The 24015-nt window shown below is 51.1% G+C and overlaps 2 protein-coding genes and 1 non-coding gene across 3 annotated transcripts; 2 read left to right on the forward strand and 1 right to left on the reverse strand.

Annotated features, from left to right (window-relative positions):
• The first annotated feature begins 9697 nt into the window (after positions 1 to 9697).
• LOC149810605 (DNA repair protein RAD51 homolog B-like) lies at positions 9698 to 13233 on the forward strand. Its single transcript, XM_089994169.1, has 6 exons — positions 9698 to 9982; positions 10293 to 10437; positions 11064 to 11266; positions 11841 to 11935; positions 12285 to 12523; positions 12980 to 13233. Exons 1-6 carry the CDS (start codon positions 9698 to 9700, stop codon positions 13231 to 13233), a joined length of 1221 nt encoding a protein of 406 aa, XP_089850295.1.
• Positions 13234 to 14486: 1253 nt separating this feature from the next.
• Positions 14487 to 15201, reverse strand: LOC149810606 (uncharacterized). The gene is made up of 2 exons (XM_089994170.1): positions 14989 to 15201; positions 14487 to 14639 (listed from the first exon to the last, which is right to left on the reverse strand). Exons 1-2 carry the CDS (start codon positions 15199 to 15201, stop codon positions 14487 to 14489), a joined length of 366 nt encoding a protein of 121 aa, XP_089850296.1.
• Positions 15202 to 22220: 7019 nt separating this feature from the next.
• TRNAL-UAA (transfer RNA leucine (anticodon UAA)) lies at positions 22221 to 22304 on the forward strand. Its single transcript has one exon. It is a non-coding gene; the product is annotated as a tRNA-Leu (tRNA).
• Positions 22305 to 24015: the final 1711 nt, after the last annotated feature.

A 24015-nucleotide genomic window follows, 5' to 3' on the forward strand; every position in this document is an offset into this window, starting at 1 on the left:
GCTACGACATGCTGGACGATTCGGTGCCCATTCCAGTGCCGGCCTGGTAGCGTACCTGAATTGTTTAGCTGTCCATGCTGGTGGAATCAGATCGACAAACGCCAAGCGCTGCATGGGGTGTATGTTAGCGACTGCCACAAACGCACCCAAATGGCAACTCCTTCAGCCACTTGATCAAGGGACACACTACCATCCCTCGATTGGAGGAATTCAGTAGGAGCAGGATGCAGTGTTTGATACTCGCTCTGGCAGCCAGGCTAGGGACTTCCTAGCATGAGTGGGTGCAAGCACCTGCCCTGCCAAATCTTTGGAGTTGCTTCTCTCCCATACATTAGTCCTTTCGGACACAATACACATGCTCATCCCGAAACCCTGAGAGGAATCGTCATACACACGTCCCAGGACGTGGCAACCTCTCGCCTGATGGTCTGACTTAGTCTGAGTTCATGTATGCACCTTTGTGGTGCTGCAGGCAACCCATGCACACACGTGGTGACGCCTCGCCTTGCTGTGCTCCAATTCGTCTAACCTTGTTTATTGTACACGAGGGTGTATTTGACTTCACTTGATCCAACTTGCATCGATGTCACAACATGCAGCTCCTTTGGACTAACCAGCTTGAATTCATCAACAGTGGTGCCGGAAAAGGGCTGTCCCCATTCTGCATGCAACTTGACACCAGTCTTTGTGGGTTCGACATGCGCTGTGTGCAACCCTTGACGAAGATCTCTGCGCTTGAATTGAGCCCTCTCGCCGTTAAGCCGGTACCTGCAAACAATGTAGCGCCTTGATGATAAACGAGATGATAAAGGAGATAAAGCGTTCGATACTTGAATTGAAGTTCCCAGTTGTGTATCATGTACCTCAGTCGCTTCTCCTGTGCAGCAACATCAACCAGATCACGTCTGACCGCAATAGAACAAGACACATATAGTCATACAGCACCGAGGCCTACGTCTCAATATTCTGGCCTTTGATGAAACATGTTTGAAAAGGATGCAGCTCAGGACGATTTGGGCAGTTTAAGCAAGAGAATCCTTGCAACAGCATCCATTGCGAGCGCATCTCCACCAAATTGCCTGTGCCATCCGTTCCTAAGCTCTGGAAGATTGTGCTGTTCCTGCGCTGGCCCCGGCTCTGATTTTGCAAGTACAGGTCAATGAACAACGAGGCAAAGCACTGCAGCTCAGGAGTTGGAAAGGCAGCACCAATCTCATGCTCGAAGGCAGTGTGGAGTGTGAGCCTTTCCAGTACGTACATCGTATATGTTTTTTATAGGTAAACCCATGCCACTTTTGGTCAGCTGCGGCTAATCTCCTTTCTTGCAGGGTCCTAGGCAGAGAAGAAGAGGACATGTGAGGTCAGGCTATGATAGGTCAGGCTGGTCCAGGTACGCTTGCCTCATGTAATAGTAATGGTAGCACTGATTCTCAAGAACTTCTTGGAGTTGCCAATGTCCGTGTGGATATGGTAGTGCTTTACAGAGATACATCATTACATCACATAGATAAAGGCAAGAAAAAGTCAACAAGCAACCAAGACAGCACATTCGAAGTGATACAGCTCATTGAACGTCAGCGGTCGGAACAAGCAAGCCTGTCATAAGCCGCGGCAGAGATACATCATCATCATACCATGGATGTACTGTCCAATGATGTCGTATAGCGAAAATGGACCATGATCAGTAACGACGCTGTCATGTGAGAACCCCACCCCATACATAATTAACCCCTCCCCATACATGCAAGGAGTGCCATAGTCGCACGACAGGATGGGCAGCGCACTTTTCTTTGATCCTGATGAAAGAAAGGATCGAGACCACGGTCAAGTCAAAGCACTCATCGGTGCAAAGAATTTCTACTCCTCTTACGAACAGGATGGCTTTGCGGACCAAACCATTCAGCTGCATGACATCACACGCTGGGCCCATGCTGTCCGATCGCCTTCTATCCTGCATCGGTAGGGTTTGGATTTAGCATGCAACCGGCATTACGCTCAATTGAGCATAAGCATCCAGGTTGAGAACTCACTCAGATTTCTATGTGTCCTCACCAGGTGTATGCACATACACAAAGGAATCAAGGTAGCAGGTACAGCTTGAGAAACTGGCTCCCAGTGTCCTCCAAATAGTTGCAATTGGTGCTTGAGCTGCATATATGCATACCAACTGGCATATATGACCTATACGACATGAACTTTGCAGATGCTGGAACTCGCCTGCTATGGCGCAGGGCAGTGTCCACTGGGTAGATGAAGATGGCCAGGAGTTAGTTCTGGTATACAGAAATTCAAGGAGGCAATTTCTATGATTGGCGACTTTTCTAAAAGTGCTTTCCTCTTCGGAGCAGGAGTTGTTATGGGTGGGTGGGCCATATTGCACCACCAGGGCTCCTGCGACATTCATGGACCGTGCAATGTCCCAGAAGTTTAACGCTTGAAAAGCAAAACAGTGCAAGGGGTATTGCAAATCACATGTTGAAAGGATCACCTTGATCCAGAATCCGGACAACTCCTTGTTTGTGCGCGATGGCGGACTCGAGGGCAAAGTGGCTCTGATCATTGGACCAAGGGGCAACATGGGCAAGGGCTTTTTCAATATCCACGAACTCGAGGAGGTGGGAATTTTGTGAAACTCTTGAAGCGAGCGGTTCCGTTGCTCGCCACTTTTTGCGATGTCACCGGAAACGACAGGTCGTCGCCTCGCGCGCTCCAGCAAAGTCCGCGACCTCAGACATTCAGCCAACCCGGGCAGCGACAACGCCAAAACACCCTGCGCGCGGAGTTCATGTCTACCGCTCACTACTTCATGGATGTATCATCAGATATTAGCGGACATGCAGGTAGTACATGAGTTGACATGCATGGTGAAGTCGCATGTCTTCAACGTAACACATTGTCTACACCTACCTACACGAAACTTTGAAACTTGTTCATGGTTCATCTCAACAGTGACACGTTGTGAAACGATTGCTCGTATTTGCGAGTTATGTACTGTATGGAACTGCATGCTTGGGCTCAACATAACGGGACTTGCCTCGGGCATGGGCGACACACCAATCACACAGCCTGCCCATGCAAGGTGTTCAGTTACCTAGCATCTATGATTTGGAATTCATCACTTCAAAGCACCTCGCCCAGGTCAAGGTATCAGCGAGCATGAAGTTATCACAAGCCCTGTAATGCGATGCTGCCGTTTCGATTCCTAAACATAGTACAAAGAAGGTGAAAACTTGGCCGACGGCATCCCTAGGATATATCGCCTATTGTCCTTAGAGGGAAAGCATCTCTGAAGATTCACGCAGATTCGACTCTGCCGGGGCACTGGTCTAACCACAGGTGGTCATCCGAGTCATCCAGCTTGCATGACGGCTTGTGGGCGTCATCTGTGACCATCACATCTTACTCTGAACAATATCACACTAAACACGTACTTTTACAAGAAGCTAGAAATGGGAAGCATGCTCCCAGAGGTTGCAAAGTCCTATAATTGTTGCCAATCACGACAATGTCTCAAGAAGTGCCACCAATCAGTGCACAAGGCACGCGTCCTCACCTACTAGAAACAGCGACAGGCGTCTTAGACACAGGTGCGCTGCTCCCCTCTGCTGTGCCGCTGCTGTTGGCCCCATCATCTCCGCTGTCATTCTCAGCAATGATATCGACAGCAGGCAAGGTGGGCACAGCCTCAAAGTCTGCCACGTGGGTAGCATCATCTGCCTCCTGCTGCTGTACCTTGCTGGTGGCAGTCATAAGCTGGGCTTGGATGCCGTCCAATGCGCCTTGTAATCGGCTGAGCGTGGCTTCACGCATTACGCGTTCCTGTTCTGCGGCATCCCGAGCCTCTTGCACATGTGCCCGGGTCGCCTCCAAGTCTGCTTGGACCTGCCTGAGGTCCGTGCGCATCTGGATGTTCTCCGATCGGAGGTTCTTGCTCTGGTACTGCTCGTTGAGCAGCAACGACTCCAGGTTCTGCACCTTCTTCTGCATGGCAACCGACGTGGCAATTACTCTTCATCCTGACGGTCGGCAGGCTGAGATAAGAGCTCTTTGACTAGAGCGTTCCGCACAGTGGAGCTGAAGAGGCAAGACTGACTTGGCAGCAATGGGAGCACGAGTGCTTACACAACAACGCCCAGTTCAGTGCGATGCATGGAGTGGACAGCACCGACATGTAACATGCCTTGTACAAATGAAGAAACCTTGTGCGCAGTGTATGACACACCAAATAGATGTGCACAGTTTAGCGAGTGTCATGAAATGGTACATCATTGCATTGCACAGAGAAGCGAAATGGATACCCAAACATCAGGAAGACCCGCGCAAGCACGCTCAGAACGAAAAGCCAAAAATGGCAATAAAAAAAAGTACATCATCATCTCTTCACCGCCGCTTGCAAAAGTCATCAAGAGCTTGTGCTTCCAGGGACAATGAGATGACAAGAGCAGAGTACAAAAAGCACAGGACTGGTACTGGTTACTATGATGATGTCGCACCTCCAAGTGCATTTTTGTGCTCTGTTCTGACTCTAATCTGTCCCCAGTGTTGAGGTACTCCTCCTTCAGCTGTGCAACCTGCTCAGATAGCTGCATGCTGTTCTGCATTTCTGAGCTCACACGGGCGGTGGCCGTCTCAATGTCCCTTGAAAGCTGCTGGATGGTCTCAAACAGCTCCTGCATGCACAGCAGCCTTTGAGTGGTGCGTGCAAGGAGTGAATTGGATCAAGCACTGTACAGGCCATTGCCAGCCACATGGTCAGGTAGGCATATTCGATCAACTTTGCACATGCAAGCTCAGACACTGCTGATACATCACAGCTTTGCCAGGGTATTATTTTACATGCACTATGGGATGTATTGCCAGGAATAGAAGCACATGCATCAAGGGTATCAACCCACCCACAATGCTTCGCCAAAGACAGTTTCGACCCCTATTCTTGTGCCGGAAATTCATGCATTTCCGGGTATTCTGGAGCCAAAAAATCAGAGGGTCTGGCAAAACACTGCCTCCCCAATGCAAATGAACGACCATTGGAGCAGTGCAAGAACATGCCAGGATGCTACACAGATGCTGTGGCTGTTTGAACTGCATCATTAGCTGCGTCGGCGGAGTTAGCTTGGACCTGGAACCGTGTCACAAAGAACTAGGCCTGGTATCAATGCAGCATGCATCGTTGCAGCATGGAAGTAAAGTCGGGCCGTAATCATCTCGTTTCCTCACCTTTGTTTTTTGCTGATGAGTCAATGTCTCCTCCTCCAGCTTGAGCTGTGAAGCTGCAAGTGCAGCCTCTGATGCTTGCCGCTTGGCCGTCTCTGCCGACAAGTCTTCTCGTGTGCTCTCCAAGTCCTCCTCAATGTTGCTGCGCAGCTCCTGTTCCTCCTTCAAGTCCTCGAGTGTCAACGACAACATCAAGTCCGCAGCTGCTCTCTTCTCCGCCTGTGTGTGAAGCGCATCCTGCACCACACAACATGGGTCAATACAGCAACCCACTCAGAACGTACAGCCCAGTGCGTAGGAACTACGACCATTGAGAAGTTGGAGCTTCACAGGCAAAGATGCAGCCGTTGAGGAAGCGGCTATCGTCAGACACTTCTAACATCGTCCACACCTGAATGATGCTGGTATGGAACACACATCTATGGGACTGTATGTGAACAAAGGTATCACCTCTGTTTCCACGACGCTTTTGGCAGAAAGAACCGCTTTTTCATATTCGGAAGATGCAACGATCCATGCAAACTCCTTGCCAATGACAAAGTGCGCATGCTCCAAAGCTATGTGAGCCTGTGGGCGCATCCAAAACACCATTACCACCAATGACCAGCGAACTGGCGCTTGCTCAGTGCAGATGCATCCATCTTGGCAAGAGAGTTGGCATTCATTGCTGGAATCCGTTCACAGGAGCGTGTTAAGGGTTGGCAAACGAGGTGAGCCATACAATGAATCCCACAATTAAGTAAATCCAAGCGAGCTCCACGCCCAGTACCGGATTCGCTGGAACTAATCAGGTAAACATGGGAAATACATGAAGGCATGCAGGATTGCTTTGATGGCACTGTCATGGGGTAAAGTGCATGAACTTCCCCATGCTGCTTGCAGTCAAGAAGCAGCACCTTCACGTGCCCGAGCTCTTCTTTCAAATTTGCTGTCGTCACTTGCTCGCTCAGCAGCGACGTGTTCAGCCTGCCAACTTCCTCAGAGAGCTTCGTCTCCATCTCGCGTTTGGATTTCTGCGTCGCTTGCAGCTGCAGAATGGTGCCTTTCAACTCCTCAGTGGTCTGTTGCCGCAGCTCTTGCTCCTTTGCCAGCCAGCCCTTGAGGCCCTGGTTCTCCGCCTCGCTCTGCTCCTTTGCATATATCTCGTTCTGCAGGTCTGTGGAAAGCTGGTCGATCTTACTGGAGAGGTTGCGCTCTAACTTTTGCTTCTGAGTCACCTCTTGGTCCAGCGCGAGCATTGTATCGCGCAGCTGACGGGATGTTTTGGAGGACTTGGCCTGCTCGGCGGCCAGATTTTCGCCAAGGTTGGCATTCTCAGCCTGCACCTGCTTCTTTACGGCCACCTCCTTCTCCAGCTTCTCCTGTAGCACCGCGTACTTGCTGATAAAACACTCAGGCAACATGAAATGCGCCGTATGTCGTGACATCGGACAACAGTCTTCACAAACTGCCCCGGATTGGGTGCTGACTTGATGATGCAAGTCAGTGTGCTCTCATTTTATCAGACTGACCATATCGGAGAACACTTGGTGGCGAAGGTCCATTGTGATATAATGCATGTTGCCCGTACCTCTTGTCGCCACCGACAGGACTGGACTGACCAACATACCAGTGTGCGATCGCATATTCACATCCAAGTTGGATTCCAGGTAGGTCTTGGAGTTGCCAATGTCCATGTGGATGCGGTAGTGTCGTAGAAAGGTACATCTTCATCATCAAGTCTGCAGATGTGAGTCAAGGAACCATTGCACTTGAACTCAACTCCCACTTACATGGTTCCAGGCGCTCGATGCGCGAGCATACAACCCCCTGCCAAGCAGTACCAAGCAACAGCACTCTTCCCCTGTCTGTGGGCAACAAAATCAAGTGGCATGGGAGTCATGTCGGAAGAGTTACTGCGGGCGCACCTCCGTGAAAGCAACCTCGACCTTGAGGGCTTCATTGAGCCGTGCCTTGGACTGCACTTCGCCCTCAAGGATCCTGCGCTGGCGCTGCTCAGCCTCGTTTGCTCGCCGTTGGGCTGCCAGAGCAGCTTCTGCCGCTACTCGCTCTGCCTCCAAGTCCCTCTGCAGGCGGGCTGCTACTGCCTCCCTCTGCTTGACTCCCTCCCCCTTGTTCACCAGCGTCTTCTTCAGCGTCTCCACTGTCTGCAGCCTTCCTGTGCTGTTGAGATGTATGCATGCCTGGCCATCAACCAGCCATACCGGTCAAGCGACTGTCCGCGCAGCCACACAAAGGGATGGATGCGAATACTTAGACGCCTCTTGGACACACAATCTCATGACCAATGATGCGGTCAAAGGCCACTGAAACCTACACCACTGACTTGGGTATGCCAAGCAATTGTTGAAAATAACCCAAGCAAGCTGCGATACCTTCCAATCTGATATGACTGAGCCGCAGACATGTCGAGCACGCTCACTGATTTGGCAGACGAAAGGTCAGTGCATGCTCACCTTCTGCTGGCTGGCAACTTCCCCCCTAACAGCTTCGATCTTCTGCGAAGCGGACTTGTTGTTGAGGTAAAGGACGCCGCCGAGGCCGCCAGCAATAACGATCCCAGCCAAGTTCAAGACGCCAAGCGCGTCCCCGCTCTCTTCCGCGGGCGCCGGCGGCGCCTGAGGCACCTCCAGCATGGTGGCGGGCACCACAGGGGCCGAAGGCACCTCTACCGGGACAGGGTCGCGGGGAAGGGCCGGGGGGGCGGCGTTGGGGAGGGTGAACGTGGATCCTCTTGCCCCTGCGCGTTCCGCGCGCAGGACCCGCAGCTCATCTTGTTGCATGAGCATCAACTTCTCTTTGTCTGTCAGCGGTCCGCGGTTGGTGAGCGCCGGATTGTTCTCCTGCATCGCAGCAGCTCTCAGTCCCTGCCTATTTCGTTTGCTCCCTTGCTGCGCGTTCGTGCTCGTCGCCATCCTGTTGTTGCCGTCGTGCTGCACGCACACTTCTCTGAATGGCACTCCCAACTGCGCTGTGCTGCAGATCGGGGCTCCTACCAGGGATCGTTGCCTGAAGAAATGCGATGTCAAGAGGCTGGTCGGATCATATGGAACAGCGATTAAAGGGTGAGGTGAGGCGTACCAGGCGGGATAGAAGCCTCTCGGCATCAGCAGTGGAGAATTCTGACGCCACAGCCGACCCAGTGAAGGCGACCTGCACAAAACGCTAGGCTGACTCTTCCATACATGAGGCTGACCCTTTCACCCATTCTGCCTGTCCCTGACGGGGACGACCGCAACATTTGTGGATGAACTAGTCATCGGCTAGAGAAGTCATCACTGATCAGTCCACTGTTTCAACACATTACAGGCCATGCTTTACCAGCCTGGTAACCAGGGTCTCATCTGCAAGTACGATGTCAGATATTGACAGCGCAACAGCACGTCTCAACATTAATTTCATGGCATATGCTATCGGCAAACGAGCCATGCATTGGCCGGTGGTAACCATTCACAGGAATTGCAGGCCGCTAAGCGGCATGAGTCGGACGCGCCACGTCACCACTGCAGTTCACAGCAATGTTCAAACGAAAAAAAAAAAATCTTCTTCAGGCGGTAAATTAAGGTATGTCCGTAAGAAATGCAATGGCATTAAGGCTGGAGTCCACAGCTACGTGCGGGCCTCAACACTGACTGTTCGCACAGGGTAAAGCCAGAGACGCAGGCGAAGCACTTACATGGCAACAACACGCCAGCAAATGTAGCCCCTTCGAATAGATATCGTACCATGCACCTCCCGGGCACAAGGTCACGTAAATCCGCGATATCTACGCCCGTGGTCAGGTTCTCGACGTACCGACAGGGGACAACAGGATGTTCTGAGACGAACATCTCCTTAACAATCTTACCGTCAGTACAGTGCACGATGTTGAAGTACAATATCGAAACTTTCAGTTCCGTTTGGCACCTTACATCACAGGCGCACTCTGGAACACGGGGGTTGTGATGACAACTTGATCCAGGGGCTTCAAAATATGCACACAGCCACCAACGCAAGCACTTTGAAGGGTAAAAATGTATCATGTTCTACACTGCATGCACTGCGCTCGACATATTCGCGTGATTGCGATGGTAGGTGAAGTTCGGAACCACCACAGGCAATTGTAGGTGACATACCACGGTCGCAGCCATCAGCGCAAGAAGCTTGTGGCCTGCGTCATCAAGACGATAAGAGCGACTGAATGCTTGTGCGGCTGCATGCCGGGGAGGCTTGGCGCGACGGCCAATAGCCTTGGTGATGAGTCCCCTCTTGAAACAGAGTGGAGACATGCTAGCCTCTGACTACACCAATCACCAACACGCTCACTGCCATACAGTGCAGACAAATATGCAACAGCATTGAAGAATGTCCCCCATAATGTTGCTGCGGCCTTGGGCCAAGGCCCTTGGCAAATGCCGAAACGAGGTGCGTCGGCGTCATGCCTGACTCGGACTGTTGTTAACATAGGCCAGTCTATCTTTCACTTGCGCGCACTGCAGCACCGATGGCATCGGCGATGCAGCAGCGATGTGCGCGCGCGAACTTCAAGGTTCAACTTGAGCATAGCTTATCGGTAGAATTGGAAGCCAGTTACCCTGATCTTGACGTTGGCGATCAAGCTTGTACAGTTTATGGAGTAAAGCACTCTACTTTCAAATCATTTTCCGTACCACAAGCTAATATGGAAATGCAAGCCGCACGTGATGAAAATGTGGTTCAAAATGATCAGGCAGACGATACCATGGCTGATGATGGTCACATGGGTCCACTTCCAGTAGCACTGCTTCAGGTAAGTCCAGGAATGTCATTGTCTCGCAGAGAGAAGAACGGGTTGATGTCTCTGTCCGTTCTGTGCGATATACATTTCATGCTTTCTTGCTTCACTGGCTGTGGTTGCCGGTTGAATTCAAACTATTTCAGGGCTGCTCACCATCCTCGGACTTGCCTGGGAACTCGAAACAGATCATTTCGACCTGCAACGATGTCTTCGACCTCAAAAAACAATACTGGATGGTTGCATTTACTCATTGGTTGTTACCATGGGCTCTCTCCCTCGGTGTCTTGCTCAAGCAGGTATGTGACAGGCTGTTGTGCTGCAGCAAACAGGTATAGCAGCAGCAGACATAAAACGGTTGACGGACTGTAACATCTTTACCATAGACTGCCTTGCCCATACCTCCAGGAAAGACCTTGAGGCCATCAAGGGCTTCAGTTCTGCGAAGGTTGACAAGCTGCACAAGGAAGGTGTGGACATGGCATATCAAAATTCTTGACTATGCGCACTGCTCAAGGCATGTAGCTCATTTTGGTATATCATCAACACTTTCCATGGAGTAAGCTGACAGTCAGTCAGCATTGGAAATTATCATTGGCATCCACAGCATGCATAGCGTGTGCAAGTCATGTCTGCAAGGCTGACTGTTGAGCTGAGTAGGGCTACCACAGCGACTCACAAGGCACAAGGTATGGTGTGAAGAGACAAATGAAGAGCACGCAGAATGAAGAAATGAGTGTTCATTGTGAAGACACTCTCCCTTCTCCAGAAGATGCTTTGGTGCTTTTGAGCAGCAGCCCATGGATGGTTGGAGAAAAGGAAGCTTCCAAACCTCAAAATATGCAACATTTCGTGATACCATAGTTACTTCGGGCGCTGGATGATCGTTTACATTCCAAACACCTGAAACCTTCTGACCCCTGATTGTGTTCGAGGGTGCACCACGCGCTCAGCTCACGCATGCTACCAGGTCTGTGTCACAGCCAATGATCTACCAAGAATTGTGCGAGTACTTCATGATGTAGCTTCTTGCACAAAACCGGGGGACTTTTCAGTCGGGAACGTCATAAGCTAAGGTGAGGTGGATTCGCTGCAGCATGGAACATGGTCCCTATGGGGTTCACAACCGCTGGTGTAGTCCATGCTATGCGCAGCGAGCTCATCAAGCTTACCACTGGCTGCAAGGAGTTGGATGATATCTTGGAAGGGGGCATGGAGACAGGTAGCATCACGGAGATCTATGGCGAGAACCGGAGTGGCAAAACTCAGCTCTGCCACACACTATGTGTCACATGCCAGGTGCAATACTTCACAGCGTTCATACCATCGCTACAGCCCATGGCGCGGCCGGAGAGCCCTAGTTCGTTTCTTGATCGTGGCGCGATTGGTTCCGGAAAGAAGATGTCATTTGGCAAAAGTACAAGGCCATTGAACAAAGCCATGCTCGTGTTGGCCTGGTGAGCCAGTTGTCATGCAAGTCATTTTCAGGTCCCTGTGGAGGGGCCAAAATGTAGTAACAGCTGCACTATTTGGTCGGTTCTCAACTACAGAATGGGAATCAGGCACCTCATTTCTGCCACAGTTGGACCGTTCCCCGGACGGTCTCCTTCGACACCACGAGGGGATTCGCAGCGGTTCTTCGTGTTGCCAACAATATCATCAGAGCTTTGAGCAGTCCAGCTTTGAGCACCATGTTCGGGCTTCTTCCAGTAGCAGGAAAGACATTATACGTGGCAGTTGCTGGGATGCTCGCATGAACACTATTGTGTGTAATAAGCTGTCAACCCTGGTGGCCATCCATGCACATCGCACTGGCCCATGGTTCTGTGTGAACATCATCATCCTGAGCAAGCAAGCCTTCATGCCTGTGCAGCTGCCCGTCTCGGATGGTGGAGGGGAGGGAAAGGCTCTGTACATTGATACAGAGGGCACATTCCGGCCGCAGAGGATACAGCAGATTGCAGAGAGGTACGTCTCAATGTGTGCATAAACCTATTCAGAGCTCCGGTGCCATCCGTTGGTAGTAATGCCTAGGGCTGTACAAAAGCGTATGCTGGCTGCACTTTTTTATGGGTCAGCACCTACACAATCAGATATAGAAAATCATTGTTTTTGTATGCTTGATGATTTTATATCTGAACATCAGTGTGTTTGGTACCAGACATGCGCATTTGTACAGGCTTAATGATGCCTGCCTGGTGGGCGTTCTCGATGACATGCACAGTGGCATCAGGCGCTGCCACACGTCCGTTGTCGTCGTACCGCATTTGCTGCTCGGTTGCTCGCGCATCTGTGATGAACTTGATGTCTCCTTCAGGTTTGGCCTCAACGTCGAAGACGTGCTCAACAACGTGGCGTATGCACGCGCCCACAACGTGGACCATCAAGCATCACTACTTGTAGCGGCGGCCAATATGATGAACGAAGCACGCTTTGCCGTTATCATTGTTGACAGTGCGACCGCGCTCTACCGTGTGGAGTACAAAGGGCGGGGGGAGCTGTCAGAGCGGCAAATCAGCCTGGGCCGCTTCTTGCGCTCGTTGCAAAGATTAGCTGGTGCGACCCCCCGAGTGTCCCTGAGGAACTGTTCATCAAGTCTCCAGGCAGGACAGCAATTCATTCACAAGTGCCTGTGTGGTTGAGCAGGTTGCAAATGTGCGATGCTCTGTGATCACCGAGCCCCTGTGATGGTGGATCGGAGGCGCATGCACACCTCATCCATAACAGACAGAAGCTCAATCGTGAAGCTGCCAATCATCGCTCAACGGGTTATCGCTGTGCGTGTCCACGTGCTGTGAGCATCCACGAGTGTCGATATCGATGTAGACTTATCTGTACCTCACGCGCTGTATAGATGCAATTTTAAACTTGTGTCAAGAATGGTTGTAGGCGTCAACAAACTCTGGACGTGTTTCAATGAGAGTTCGTTCACGCTGCTGATCCTCTTTGCCAGGGGTGCAGTACAAACATCGCACCCTCCAGTAAATAACTGCACGTGTGTGCACGATGTAGATGAATACGGCTGCGCGGTGGTCATCACCAACCAGGTCGTGGCAGCAAACTTGGATGGAGGCTCCATGTTCGCTGGTCCATCTGTCAAGCCCATTGGTGGCAACATCATGGCACACGCAACGACGACTCGCATTTTTGTCAAGAAAGGCCGTGGGGACACGCGGGTTGCCAAGATCATCAGCTCGCCGTGCCTTGCTGAGAAGGATGCTACCTTCTCGATAACCGCTGATGGGATTGTGGATGCAAAAGAGTGACCACACTGGGTTGGGGTTAGCTAACATCACCCGTTGCATCATTTCTGACTCACAAGTATATCGTGTCATGTTCAAAACACTTCGTATTAAGACTGAAAGCGACGTTGGAGGATGTGCCAAGTTTGTAATATAAAAATGCGTGAAAAATGACGGTGAGTGCCATGTGTGCGCAATGCCATGCCGTAACAATGCCACGGTACGGTTCGTGCTCTTTTTCAGCATGAGCTGCAGTGTCCAGCCTGTCCATGCAACAGTAAAATAAAACAGTGAACAGCTCACCAGCTACCCAAATTCGACTTGATGACCCATGATAACCAAAGGATGGCTCACTACCGTAGTAAATTAGACCGATGGACCGTCACAGTCACACCTGGGAAAAAATAGTCCACTTGTCTATAGGGTTTAATGCCGTCACACGTCACAAGTACAAATTTTCGTCCAACCAGTCGAACAAAAAAGAAATTCACCCTGTCACGCTGTCACTCTCGAAAATTTTTCCAAGCCCTACGGCCAGCCCGTAACCTGCCAGAACCCTGAGCCTCAGCGACTGTACCCTGACGTATTCCTAGATCACAACGGTGCCAATTGGGGTACCCCGCATGAGGTACACCTCCAGGCGTATAGACGACACTCTCAAAGTTCAAGTCACTGTTTTCTTTCATCATGGTGAAATCTCGCGTTCCACCCGACCCATCTGAGATTGGCCTCAGGCAGAGTAGCCTTTCTTTCAAGAAGGTCAGCGAGCTGACAGCCGATGAAAGAACCGAGAGAGAATTCAATACCGCTGTTCGTATTGCCCAAGCAGAATTGGCAGCTGCGCAGAGGAAGGCTGCACAGCCCGTGCCAGTACCTGTCCCTGTTGCACTCAGCGAAGCTCAAACGTACGACATAGGACGTGCTTCGGCTGCTGCTCGTCAGAGGAAGCATAGAGAAAAAATTCCACTGCTGCGCTCGTCCAAGAAGATGGGGAAATAAGGAATGTGACATTGTCACGTTTCTGAAATAGTCCAAACAGTTGGAACAAATGTCACGTCACAGCAGTTTCGTCCATCGGTCTAAATTACTACGGTAACCAAACACACGCCATCAGGATCCAAAGTAGAATGCAAGGAACCACGTCACACAATAAAGTCTTGCAACTGTTGGGATGCCTTGAATTGAACAGGTTGCACTTGACATCTCCAGCATGTAGCGCGTATCCTTTATATTCTGTGGCAGATATTTCTAGTCACAGGGAGGTGCCTGACCGGTCGTTAGGGGATGTACCGAGGGTTGAGGCACACAGCTATGCTGAGGACATTCTCCACATCAAAGCCATCCCCTTTGCCAGAGTTTTGCAACAGCTTCACGATGTCCTGAAAGCCGGAACTCAGAATTTGTGTCCGCATGCTCTGCAACCACATGACCTTCCATGAGATGCATAGTTACCAGTATGTGCAGCATATACTTGCGACCAGCACACATGCGACATGAAGGCAGCTGGCAGGAGGAAAGTGAGCGGGGGCAACTATGGAATAGAAAACTTCATCGGCCCAAATGCAAGTCACCTTATTGTACTTCCAACATCCGAACTTCAAAACATATCAGCCTCTGGTTGAGGTGTCTATATAAGGTCAGAGGGTTGTGACCTGCTACCAGGACACATTGATGACAGCAACAGTGTATGCCAGGCAACCGGCACACACCAGTCGTGTTTGAAAGAAGCAACATCGATGATGTCTTATCATAGAAAGGTGTCAGGGGCAGGGAGCTGACCAAAATGAAAGCAGAGCACAGGTTCATGATGGCCTTCTTGCAGCCAACCTCGTCTCCAAGCAGGTAATCCCACACTCGAAGCACCTCCCCAAAGGTCTCCAGGTCCTGACAGAAGAGCACGGTGATCCAGCGGAAGGCAAAGTAGTGCGGGTCAATTTTTTGCTGCTTCAGATGCTGCGCTACCGTTGGGTCAGCATCCGCCAGATTCACCATCACCCTACATACCGCACGCTCACTACTAAAAACAAAGGGTAATAAAGGGTGAGTAAATGAACAGTGTTGTTGTGATACTCTCCCTGACATCACCGCTGCACTTTTCATCGTCCCTCCATGTATGGAATGCATAATGTTCCCCCTACTTGACCTGGAGATGCAAAGTCAATAGCACCTGACTGCCAAGCCATGCGGAACCACTGTGCACAGCGGGGTGAAATCAGATATATCTGCACAAATTGGATGTTGGTCAACAAACTTCATTATGTCAGCCTAGAATGCGATATGATTCGTGCAAGCAAACCACAGCCGAGCAAACTCGGCTGTGGAAAAGCTGTGTTGCTGGCAATGGCCGCAGCCAGAGGTGCTTGTTGAGTGGTATGCATAGACTTGTAGTTGGCTATGTATGTGAAAAGCGTTGTTTTCATCAGTGCTGCACCTGGCAGAGTGGCACACAAGGAGGCGAGACAGCGCACTGCTCCAAGGTGGCTCTCGTGCCGGACTGGCACTTATCGAGTGCCTTGCAGTAGAGGTCGCGGTTCTCACTGACCTCTAGCAGCTGTATGAAGCAGAAGAAGGCGTCGGCCTCAGCGTGCTCAGCGTCTTCCGGCTCGGCAGGGTCGTTCCTGAACACATAGTACAGCGGCGCAAACAGCTCGTTCATGCCTTGCACATACTTCAGGCCCGGGTTGAGCTTTGCGTGTATGAAGAGTGCTCGCTTCATCTCCTGCAGCAACCCTCGCTGTCAGCAAACACACTAAGAGGATGATGGTGAAGTATCTTTATGCAACAGTACCGCATCCACATGGACATTGGTAAGTCCAAGAACTATTTAAGAGGAGGCTATGACAATGATGGTCAGCCGGGGCGATCGAACCCTTGTGAGGAAATGCAGAGGACCAAATGTTTCCACTTCCCGCACTGACTCTCTTTCTTCTTTCTTCCTTTTCAGGAAGTGTTGTGATACGATTGTATGTACCTGATGGCAGCACGGGGCACACACAGTTCAAAAGAAACCACACAGTCTGGCAGGAACAAACCGTTCTATGGAGCTCAGCTTCTTCGGTTTCGCCTCCAAAGAAAGACTCTCCTTGTTGTGTGCGGTCTACATCGATCTCGATTTGCTCCATGAACTGCCGGTCCTTGAAGTAACTGCATGCACATTGCCATGAGACCCCACATCTCTCCTTGGACACAGGGTTCTCCGGAAACCATAATCACAACTGCTGCACCATTCCTATTTCCACCCCCTTCACTACCAAGCACAACCAATTGCTGGCCTGAACAACCCCTTGCGGTCGGGCACCAGATCAGGTACTGGAGTATTATCATGCAGAGACACTTGCACCGATGTGGAGAAAGACACATGCAAGCGGCATCGGTTGGAACAAAGCTGGGTTGTAATGGTGGTCACGCCACGTTCCACGAAGCACACCTATTCCAAGAGCTGTCGTCGTCGTTGCTAAGAGGGTGGTCCTCAACGCGGGTGGAATCCTGCTCTCAGACAAGCATCATCAGTGCGGTCAGCAGGCACGCACTGTTTACATCTAGAGCGTGCAATAACTAGAGCGCTTGTTACTATTGATAACAGGTTCAATAAATGGTTCCCACCAGTATCTTGACGTAACAGCAACTTTAAACAATCGCGTTGCAATCTTGTTCTGTATTCTGATGTATGCTAGAAAAAAAAATGGACAGACTGTCAGGGTTTTGGGTAGGTGGTGGCGATGATGTTTCAGCCACACCTACAAGCATCCGCGAGCGTACACGATACCTTTTCACTTGGTCGAATGGCAAAGTCCTGACAGAATGATGAGTATTCTTTGCGTCGCTGTGCAAGCAAGGTGGGCCAGGCGCCACTTGTTTTTGGAAGATAGTTCAACAGAACCATCCACGCTCGTGCACGCAAGCCTTGCGATTCCGGAATTCCCGAAGCCGCGCACCTGCAGATTGAACGATGCGGGTGATGCAGCTGTCAAAAAACTTCAGAGCTCAGTGCACGGACTCGCGGAACAGAAATGTCGTATATCCAGGAGAGCGCAGGCGTACCGACGGAGATTTTTCATATTTACAACCTCTGATGAGAGAAGCTGCCTCACCAAAGCAGATTTTTCTGCCGGGCTCAAATGCTGTAGCCGGGATGTGACCAAGTGCTCACCCCGGTCGAGGCTTCTACTCATCGTGGCTTCCATGCTTACCGACAATGTCACAATCCCTCTCAGTAGACTACCATTTAAATCTCCACAACATCATGTCTCAACCGGCGCTCAACGAGTAGCGGCTCAACCAGCAACTTTGTTAAGGATATCGCTGAAAAGTTCCGCTTACAACGACATCACAAATGCTACATGTCTCGTGATAGCAGTGTCGATACGTTTCAGGAAATATATCTCGCCATTGTTTGGCTTTGTCGTCGCGACGCTCGCAATCGCGGGCTCTGTGCACGTGGCGCACGTGCTCAAGTACTGAACGAATTTCGACGGGGCCGAGGCTGTGCAAGAGAACGCTCGTTCAATACCTAGAGACAGAGAGGGTGGGAAATGACGCCACATTCGTGACCGGCGTCCCCGGGGCCGCGACAACTGAAGTATCATGTCCACAGAGCCAAAAATGCAGGTCAACACGACTCTGGCAGAGTTTGTAGCTATGCGCGGACAGGAATATAGTGATCAAAGATAAAAAGATATTTCAAACAGACAAAAAACGTAGAAAAGGATCCTGTCAAGCCTGAAATATGTGAAGCGCTGCAATTGTAGGACCTGACCGCCATGTATGGAGGCGGCGAGGGGCTTATGATCACGGCTCCTCACGATCAATCTCGATTGGGCTTGAAACGTCGCTATCCAGCATGTGAACGAAATCCCCCCCCATGAGCCGCAGCACCTCCTGCCACAGAGGCACAGGCAGCCGCAAACAATGCTTCAGCACGACATGACGAGACGCCGCCGCAGTGATCCATGCACCGGCCTCCACCTGCTGCTGCAGCTCACCTGGGCCCCAGCGCATCGCTCCCACAAAAAACCGAAATGAGGACGGCGCAAGGCTGCCCCTCATTGCACCCTGTAGGGCTTCCTGCACCCCGCAAATGTATATGCCGGTCTGTCCACCCTCCATTGATGTGAGCAGCGAATCGTGCCCGTGCAAGACGGTAACTTCATGGAGGTCCCGGAGCCCACCTATGTAGAATTGCTCGTTTTTGAACGCCGCGGAGGCGTCGACGTCCGTGGTGGAAGGCAAAACCTGGGCTGCCGTAATGTCAGCAAAAGAAATGCCTGCAGGACGGTTCAAGACGAGCCCGACACTGCCTTGTGATGTGTGCCTGACCAGGAAGATGACCGCCTGCCAATAGCGATCATCTTTGAGGATGTGGGGACACTGCTTGCTTGCTATCAGCAGACCACCTGCAGGACGTGCTTGGTGTAAGCACATTGCAATATTGCCAGCATTCTTCTAGCACGCAGATGTTCATATCATTGCGGGAGTGGCTGAGGAGGCGACGGGGCTTTGACATGTGGTTTCCTCATGCGCAAGTTATCCAGCGCAAACAGCTTATCTGAGACCCTTCTTCTCTGCCTCTTCTCTGCACTCGCTGTTGTCGCCAGGGTATTGAGCACTCTCCTGATCCATACGTATAAAACAGACCGAACGCGCACCTGCTTCTGGCGTAGGTATAGAATGTGCCCAGAGCTTATCGTTTCTGAACTTTTCTGCATGCCAATTACCTGTTGAACAGTGGCGTAGATGGAGTCGTGAAGATGCCGAAGGCAGAAAACCCTAACGAAGGATCACGAATCACCAGTCTCCCAAGGAAGACAGCATGCATCATATTTTGCCATTTTCGTTTCCAATGAAAGAATGATATAAACGATTAAACGCTGTTAGTCGTACCTGCACCAGACTCATTGCCCGACATCTCCATTTTGACGAGGGCATTTCGGAACGCTCGCCAGTCAGACTGTGCACCTGGTTCCGCTCGGCAACGACTTACGAATACAAGTCTGTCACTGCGAGTCGCACGTGCGCTGGAGCTGGCCCTCGCAAGGCTCCTCATGCTCACATCCATGGAATGACCCGAGCGTTCAAGGCAGCGTGCCTACTGCCAATGCGGACAGTAACACAATGAAATACGTAATTTAAACAGCAATGGCTTTTTCATAGACGTCGCCTGGTGGAGTATGTGTTGTTCTGCAATGATTGCGGTGTCTTTGCACACGGCAGCTCATGGACCAAGCAAAATTCGATTCTGCGGTGCTGGATGAGGCGTTCCGTCATTCAGGGTGCGGCCAGCTCGACTGGCTCGACATAAGTTTTGGTGGCGAACACACCACGTAATTCAGAGTGCAGAACAAGCAATGCAGGCTCCTCCACGAGCCATCGTAAATTCACTATTTGATGGACGTAAGTCCACGACGCGTCATGATAGGTCCCTCTGGCAGAGGTTCTCCCTCCTTTGTCAAATGGCATTTGTGCTGTTCACCAGCCACTGCGCAGCCAAAGTCAGTGCGCAAGTCAGTCTGGCTGTATATGTCAATGTTTTCAAGTTGGCACTTACCAACAGGCCGTTCAACTTGCAGACATTGGGTTCGCTTGCTCAGCTTATCCCCGGCAAAGAGATCCCTGGGCAACGAGCACCAACGGCAAGCACGAACACAGGCGTCTTGAGCCACGTTCTGATGCAACGAGCTCTTCTTCAAAACGGCGCTCGCTTTCATTCAATGATCAGCTCCCATGTGCGCCTTGCGTCTCCAGTTCCTGCACCCCCCCCCGCGTGCGTAGGCGGCTTGACTTGTTGCGCAAACAGCGCTGCAGTCCATACACGATCGCTACACGCCCACCCACCAGCACTAGGGGCAGCTGTTGCACCAAACATCACGGCTTCTCGATAACTTCACAACCTTCAGGACTATGCTCCGGGATCCCATTCACAGAGCTAAGCGCCCACAGGGCGACCACAACTGACGTGGCGGGGAGACACTGCCACAGGAAACGGCTCTCCAGGCACTCCTTTGTCGCAAAAAAGGCCCCCAATCAGATGCTCCACACAGGGAGAGTCAACCATTTGAGGGTGACTGCATTGTCAGGGAACACTATGCTCCGCCTTGCTGAAAACGAAACTTGTGATTCACACAGTGAAATGTCCGTAGCTTATGACAGAAATCAGTAATCAAAGATGCCAAATGCTTGCGGTATTTGCTTGCACAGTTGCAAACCACAAATGGAAAGGGAACCGCATGCTCAGAACGGAAAGCCAACCCTTGCAGCATCTCCCACCCGTCATAAACAAGGCCCGCATGATGAGCAGGCAAAACTGTTTGTCAGGGTGGCGGGGCAGCTGTAAGATCGTTCTTGGGTAGTGAAAATGCCGTGAATTGCATCTCCAAGACTGCTGAGTTGGGTCCAACAAGCCAGACACTTCCATAGGCAGTATAGATGGAGCTGCAGGTGAAATTCAAAATTCTTGGGACTCGCATTTCGCCAATGAGCTTGTTGAACCAACTGACATCTGTGATCGAGCTTGGGCATGATACAAACCCACGTGTGATTGTACCTAGCAGACACCAAGGACAGTGTGCATGTGTGAAAGAGTCTTGATAGATCGCTTATGGCAGACTTGCACCTTGCAACAGTGCGGAATCAAGAAAATTGAGGATAGACGCGCTCAGAACTTTGCAGTCAAGACTGCTGGGCAGAGAATAAGCGAGTCGGCGGCTGCCAAGGTGTGGAACCAACCTGCGTGTGTGACTCTGACCGTGGCGCGGTCACTCAACGCATGGGGCCTGGGAGGAACATCAATGTGGTGCCTGCCGAGGTAAAGGACATTGTGGCGTCATCGGAAATTGAGTTGCTAGGACGTGTAAGGTTTGATTTCCAAACAACTCAGTAGCCTGGGCTGTTGGGCCTGCCCTCACCTGGTTGGCAAGGGCTCAGGGAGATGGGTTGGAGACTGGCTGGCAGTAGGCGGAATGACTTGTCACGCTGAAATGCGATAGCTGCCAGCTAAAGGCATGTTTAACTAGGTACGCAGGCGACTGCTGACGGAGAACGTGCTGCTCTTTTAGGCAGTTCCTTGCTTCTCTACAACTCCGCACAAAGTATGTGATGTTGGGCCCGGGTCGCAAGCTCCTCGCAAAACTATCTATCTGACAAACGCCGCTGCTAAAGTAGTGCAATGACATGATGGACTGTTGCGATTGCGTGTGTACATGCTGGTGAACATGCTTGTTCATGCCTCACCCTGCGAAGGTAAGGGTAAGCACATACGACAATGTTTTTTGAGCAGGCATGGAAGACATTAGGGGATGTTCACAATTGTGTGCTCTCGACGCAGAGCGCACCAGCAACAGGCATGGAGATTGGGGACCCGATGTGCGCACTATGCTGCTATGAGGGGGCCTGTGACTTGCGTAATATTTAACCAGCTTGTGTGACTTTAAAGCGTGGTTTGGGGGCGAGGACACTGACAAGGTGCCTCCGCAAGTTATCCATGAGCACGCAAGCGAGCCACGACATCGCGGCTCGACATCATGGCAGTGTCCACAACGGATCGTTCATCATGCACCCTTCGTTCCTTGAAGACTCCTTCACACACGATGACGTTTGTATGCTCACTTTCACTGCGACTTTCATATCCAACATATTGAGCCAAGCACACGAGTCCCGCGTTTCGAGCATGCACCATTCCAGTTCTAGTGCCTGAACACAACATCGCGCATCCCGGCGAAAACCGCTGGATGGAAACCGGCAGCTAAGGGCATGTAAAACGAAGTAAGGAGGCTGCTCCTGTGAAGTGACAGTGTCACTGTCTTGTGCTTCTCGACCCTGCTGCAGACTGCACAGAGTTCTTGATGTCGTGACAGGGTGGCAGACCATCTATCTCAGAAATATCAAACGCCATCTACTTCAAAGGCAATGTTCCTGGATGTCATGGAATTGGCCTCATCAAGACCATGGGCCATGCTCACTTCGCGGCGTCATTACATGTCCATTATATCCAACGTACGCTGAGCGCCGCGTTACGCGCAGGTATGCCCGAGTTGGTCCAAGGGGGACGACTTAAGATCGTCTATGCTACGCATGCGTGGGTTCAAACCCCACTACCTGCACATGTGGTTACGTTTTGCAGCCCGCGTATTGTTTTGGCACCACCTGCATCATGGGTTTGTTGCCATTTTGCAGCGTATTTACTTGTCAACACCGCATCAACGTTTTTGCAGCCAGTTTGCAGCCCCTCATCCCCAATCCCTGACCCACAGCCCTGGTGTAAACACTGCCTGCCTTTTGCCACACCCTCTCGTGCACGACGAAAAGTTCCCTTTGATTGGTCGATGCAGTGTATCAGAACCTGAAAACGTAAGGTTACAGGCTGCAAGTCACTTTCCTGTCTTGCCTCGCTGAACCATGCGTACACACCAAACTCGACAATCGTGTGCCTGAGAGCAACGCAAAGCGCCGTCGTGCTGTTCATGTTCCCAGATTATTTATATTTATGATGCATTCGTGTAGCCTGACACAACTATGCAAAATCTATTTTCACAGGGGTCATGTCTTGTTGAGCCATAGAGCAGGGTTTCGCCATGTTTACATCCATCGTCTATCGCGATACATTCGACTGATACAAGCTATCCAGGCACCCCTTTCACATTGTAAAGTATTGAAGGTTTCGTCATCTGCTGTGCCTCCCGCTTCACTCCTTGGCCGGTGACCCTGGCCATGCACTGCCAGCAATGTATGCCCAGGCTGGCCAAGCAACAGCTCCACAAGAACTCCACCCACCCAACGGCCTGGTTTGGGCAGCGCCCGCACAGGATTAGATGTCCACGATTCTATCGTAATCAAGAATACATAACTCACCAAAGGACATTGCATCCAAAGAGCCATCTGTCACCTTGCATGAGCCCATATGTTACATATTAAGGCTGGCCCTCCCCTATATATAGGTATGGGCTATATATCGGTATAGGCTATAGATAGGGCCTATATGAATTTAGTGCCCTATCTACCCTATAAAACGGTTGGAAATATAGGTTGGTTAAAATTTTATAGGTATAGGGCCTATTTGATGCCAAATTGCCCTATTCCGATCCCTATATAGCCTGATACTGTCCAATATCACTGCGACTCGGCCTTTCTACACATGTAACACCAGCATTCACGCACGAAGAAAGTCTATACATAAGTTCAATGCTACCCTGTTTGTTCGCGACTCTTGTTTTTACTATTGACAGCCCACCTCAGGGTGCGGCACAGGTTGACGGACAGGATGGCCAGCAGTCGCATGACGTTCTCCTTCTCGCCGATGTGGAAGTTAAGTCTGTCAATAACAAAGTCATGCAAGTTGATGTTGCTTACAAAAAGGCCATAGAGCTGGTCGAGGAAGGAAAAGGTAACTGGAAACGAACTGACGTGCGGGTGACCAATCCCAACACCTTCTCGTTCGAGCTTGAATGTGCCACATGCAAAAAGCCGGTCTCTGAAAAGAACCCCGCAAGTTTCTGGTCTACTCATTTAAAAGCTTGCAAGGACAACGGTGTACGCGGCCAGGTTTTGGCGGATGGGCAGGCCGTCGCAGAACCTCAGCTACAGGATGTGCCATCATCCTATCGTAAAATGCGTCCAACCTGCGTGAGAGGCCTGCCAAATGTGTCGAAACGAAGGAGATGCCGTCTTTCATGTCTTCTGCCAAACAGCAATTGTTTAACCGGCACTTGGCTCTGGCTTGCGTCACATCGTGTGTCGGCTGAGGGAAACAATTCAGCGCCGCTATGAAGCAGTGGAAGGTGGTGCGCGTGCTCCTATATACAATGCAGCTTATAC

Source organism: Nuphar pumila, unplaced genomic scaffold (assembly GCF_984573655.1).
Source record: "Nuphar pumila unplaced genomic scaffold, dmNupPumi1.hap1.1 HAP1_SCAFFOLD_257, whole genome shotgun sequence".
In the NCBI taxonomy this organism is placed as follows: Eukaryota; Viridiplantae; Streptophyta; class Magnoliopsida; order Nymphaeales; family Nymphaeaceae; genus Nuphar; species Nuphar pumila.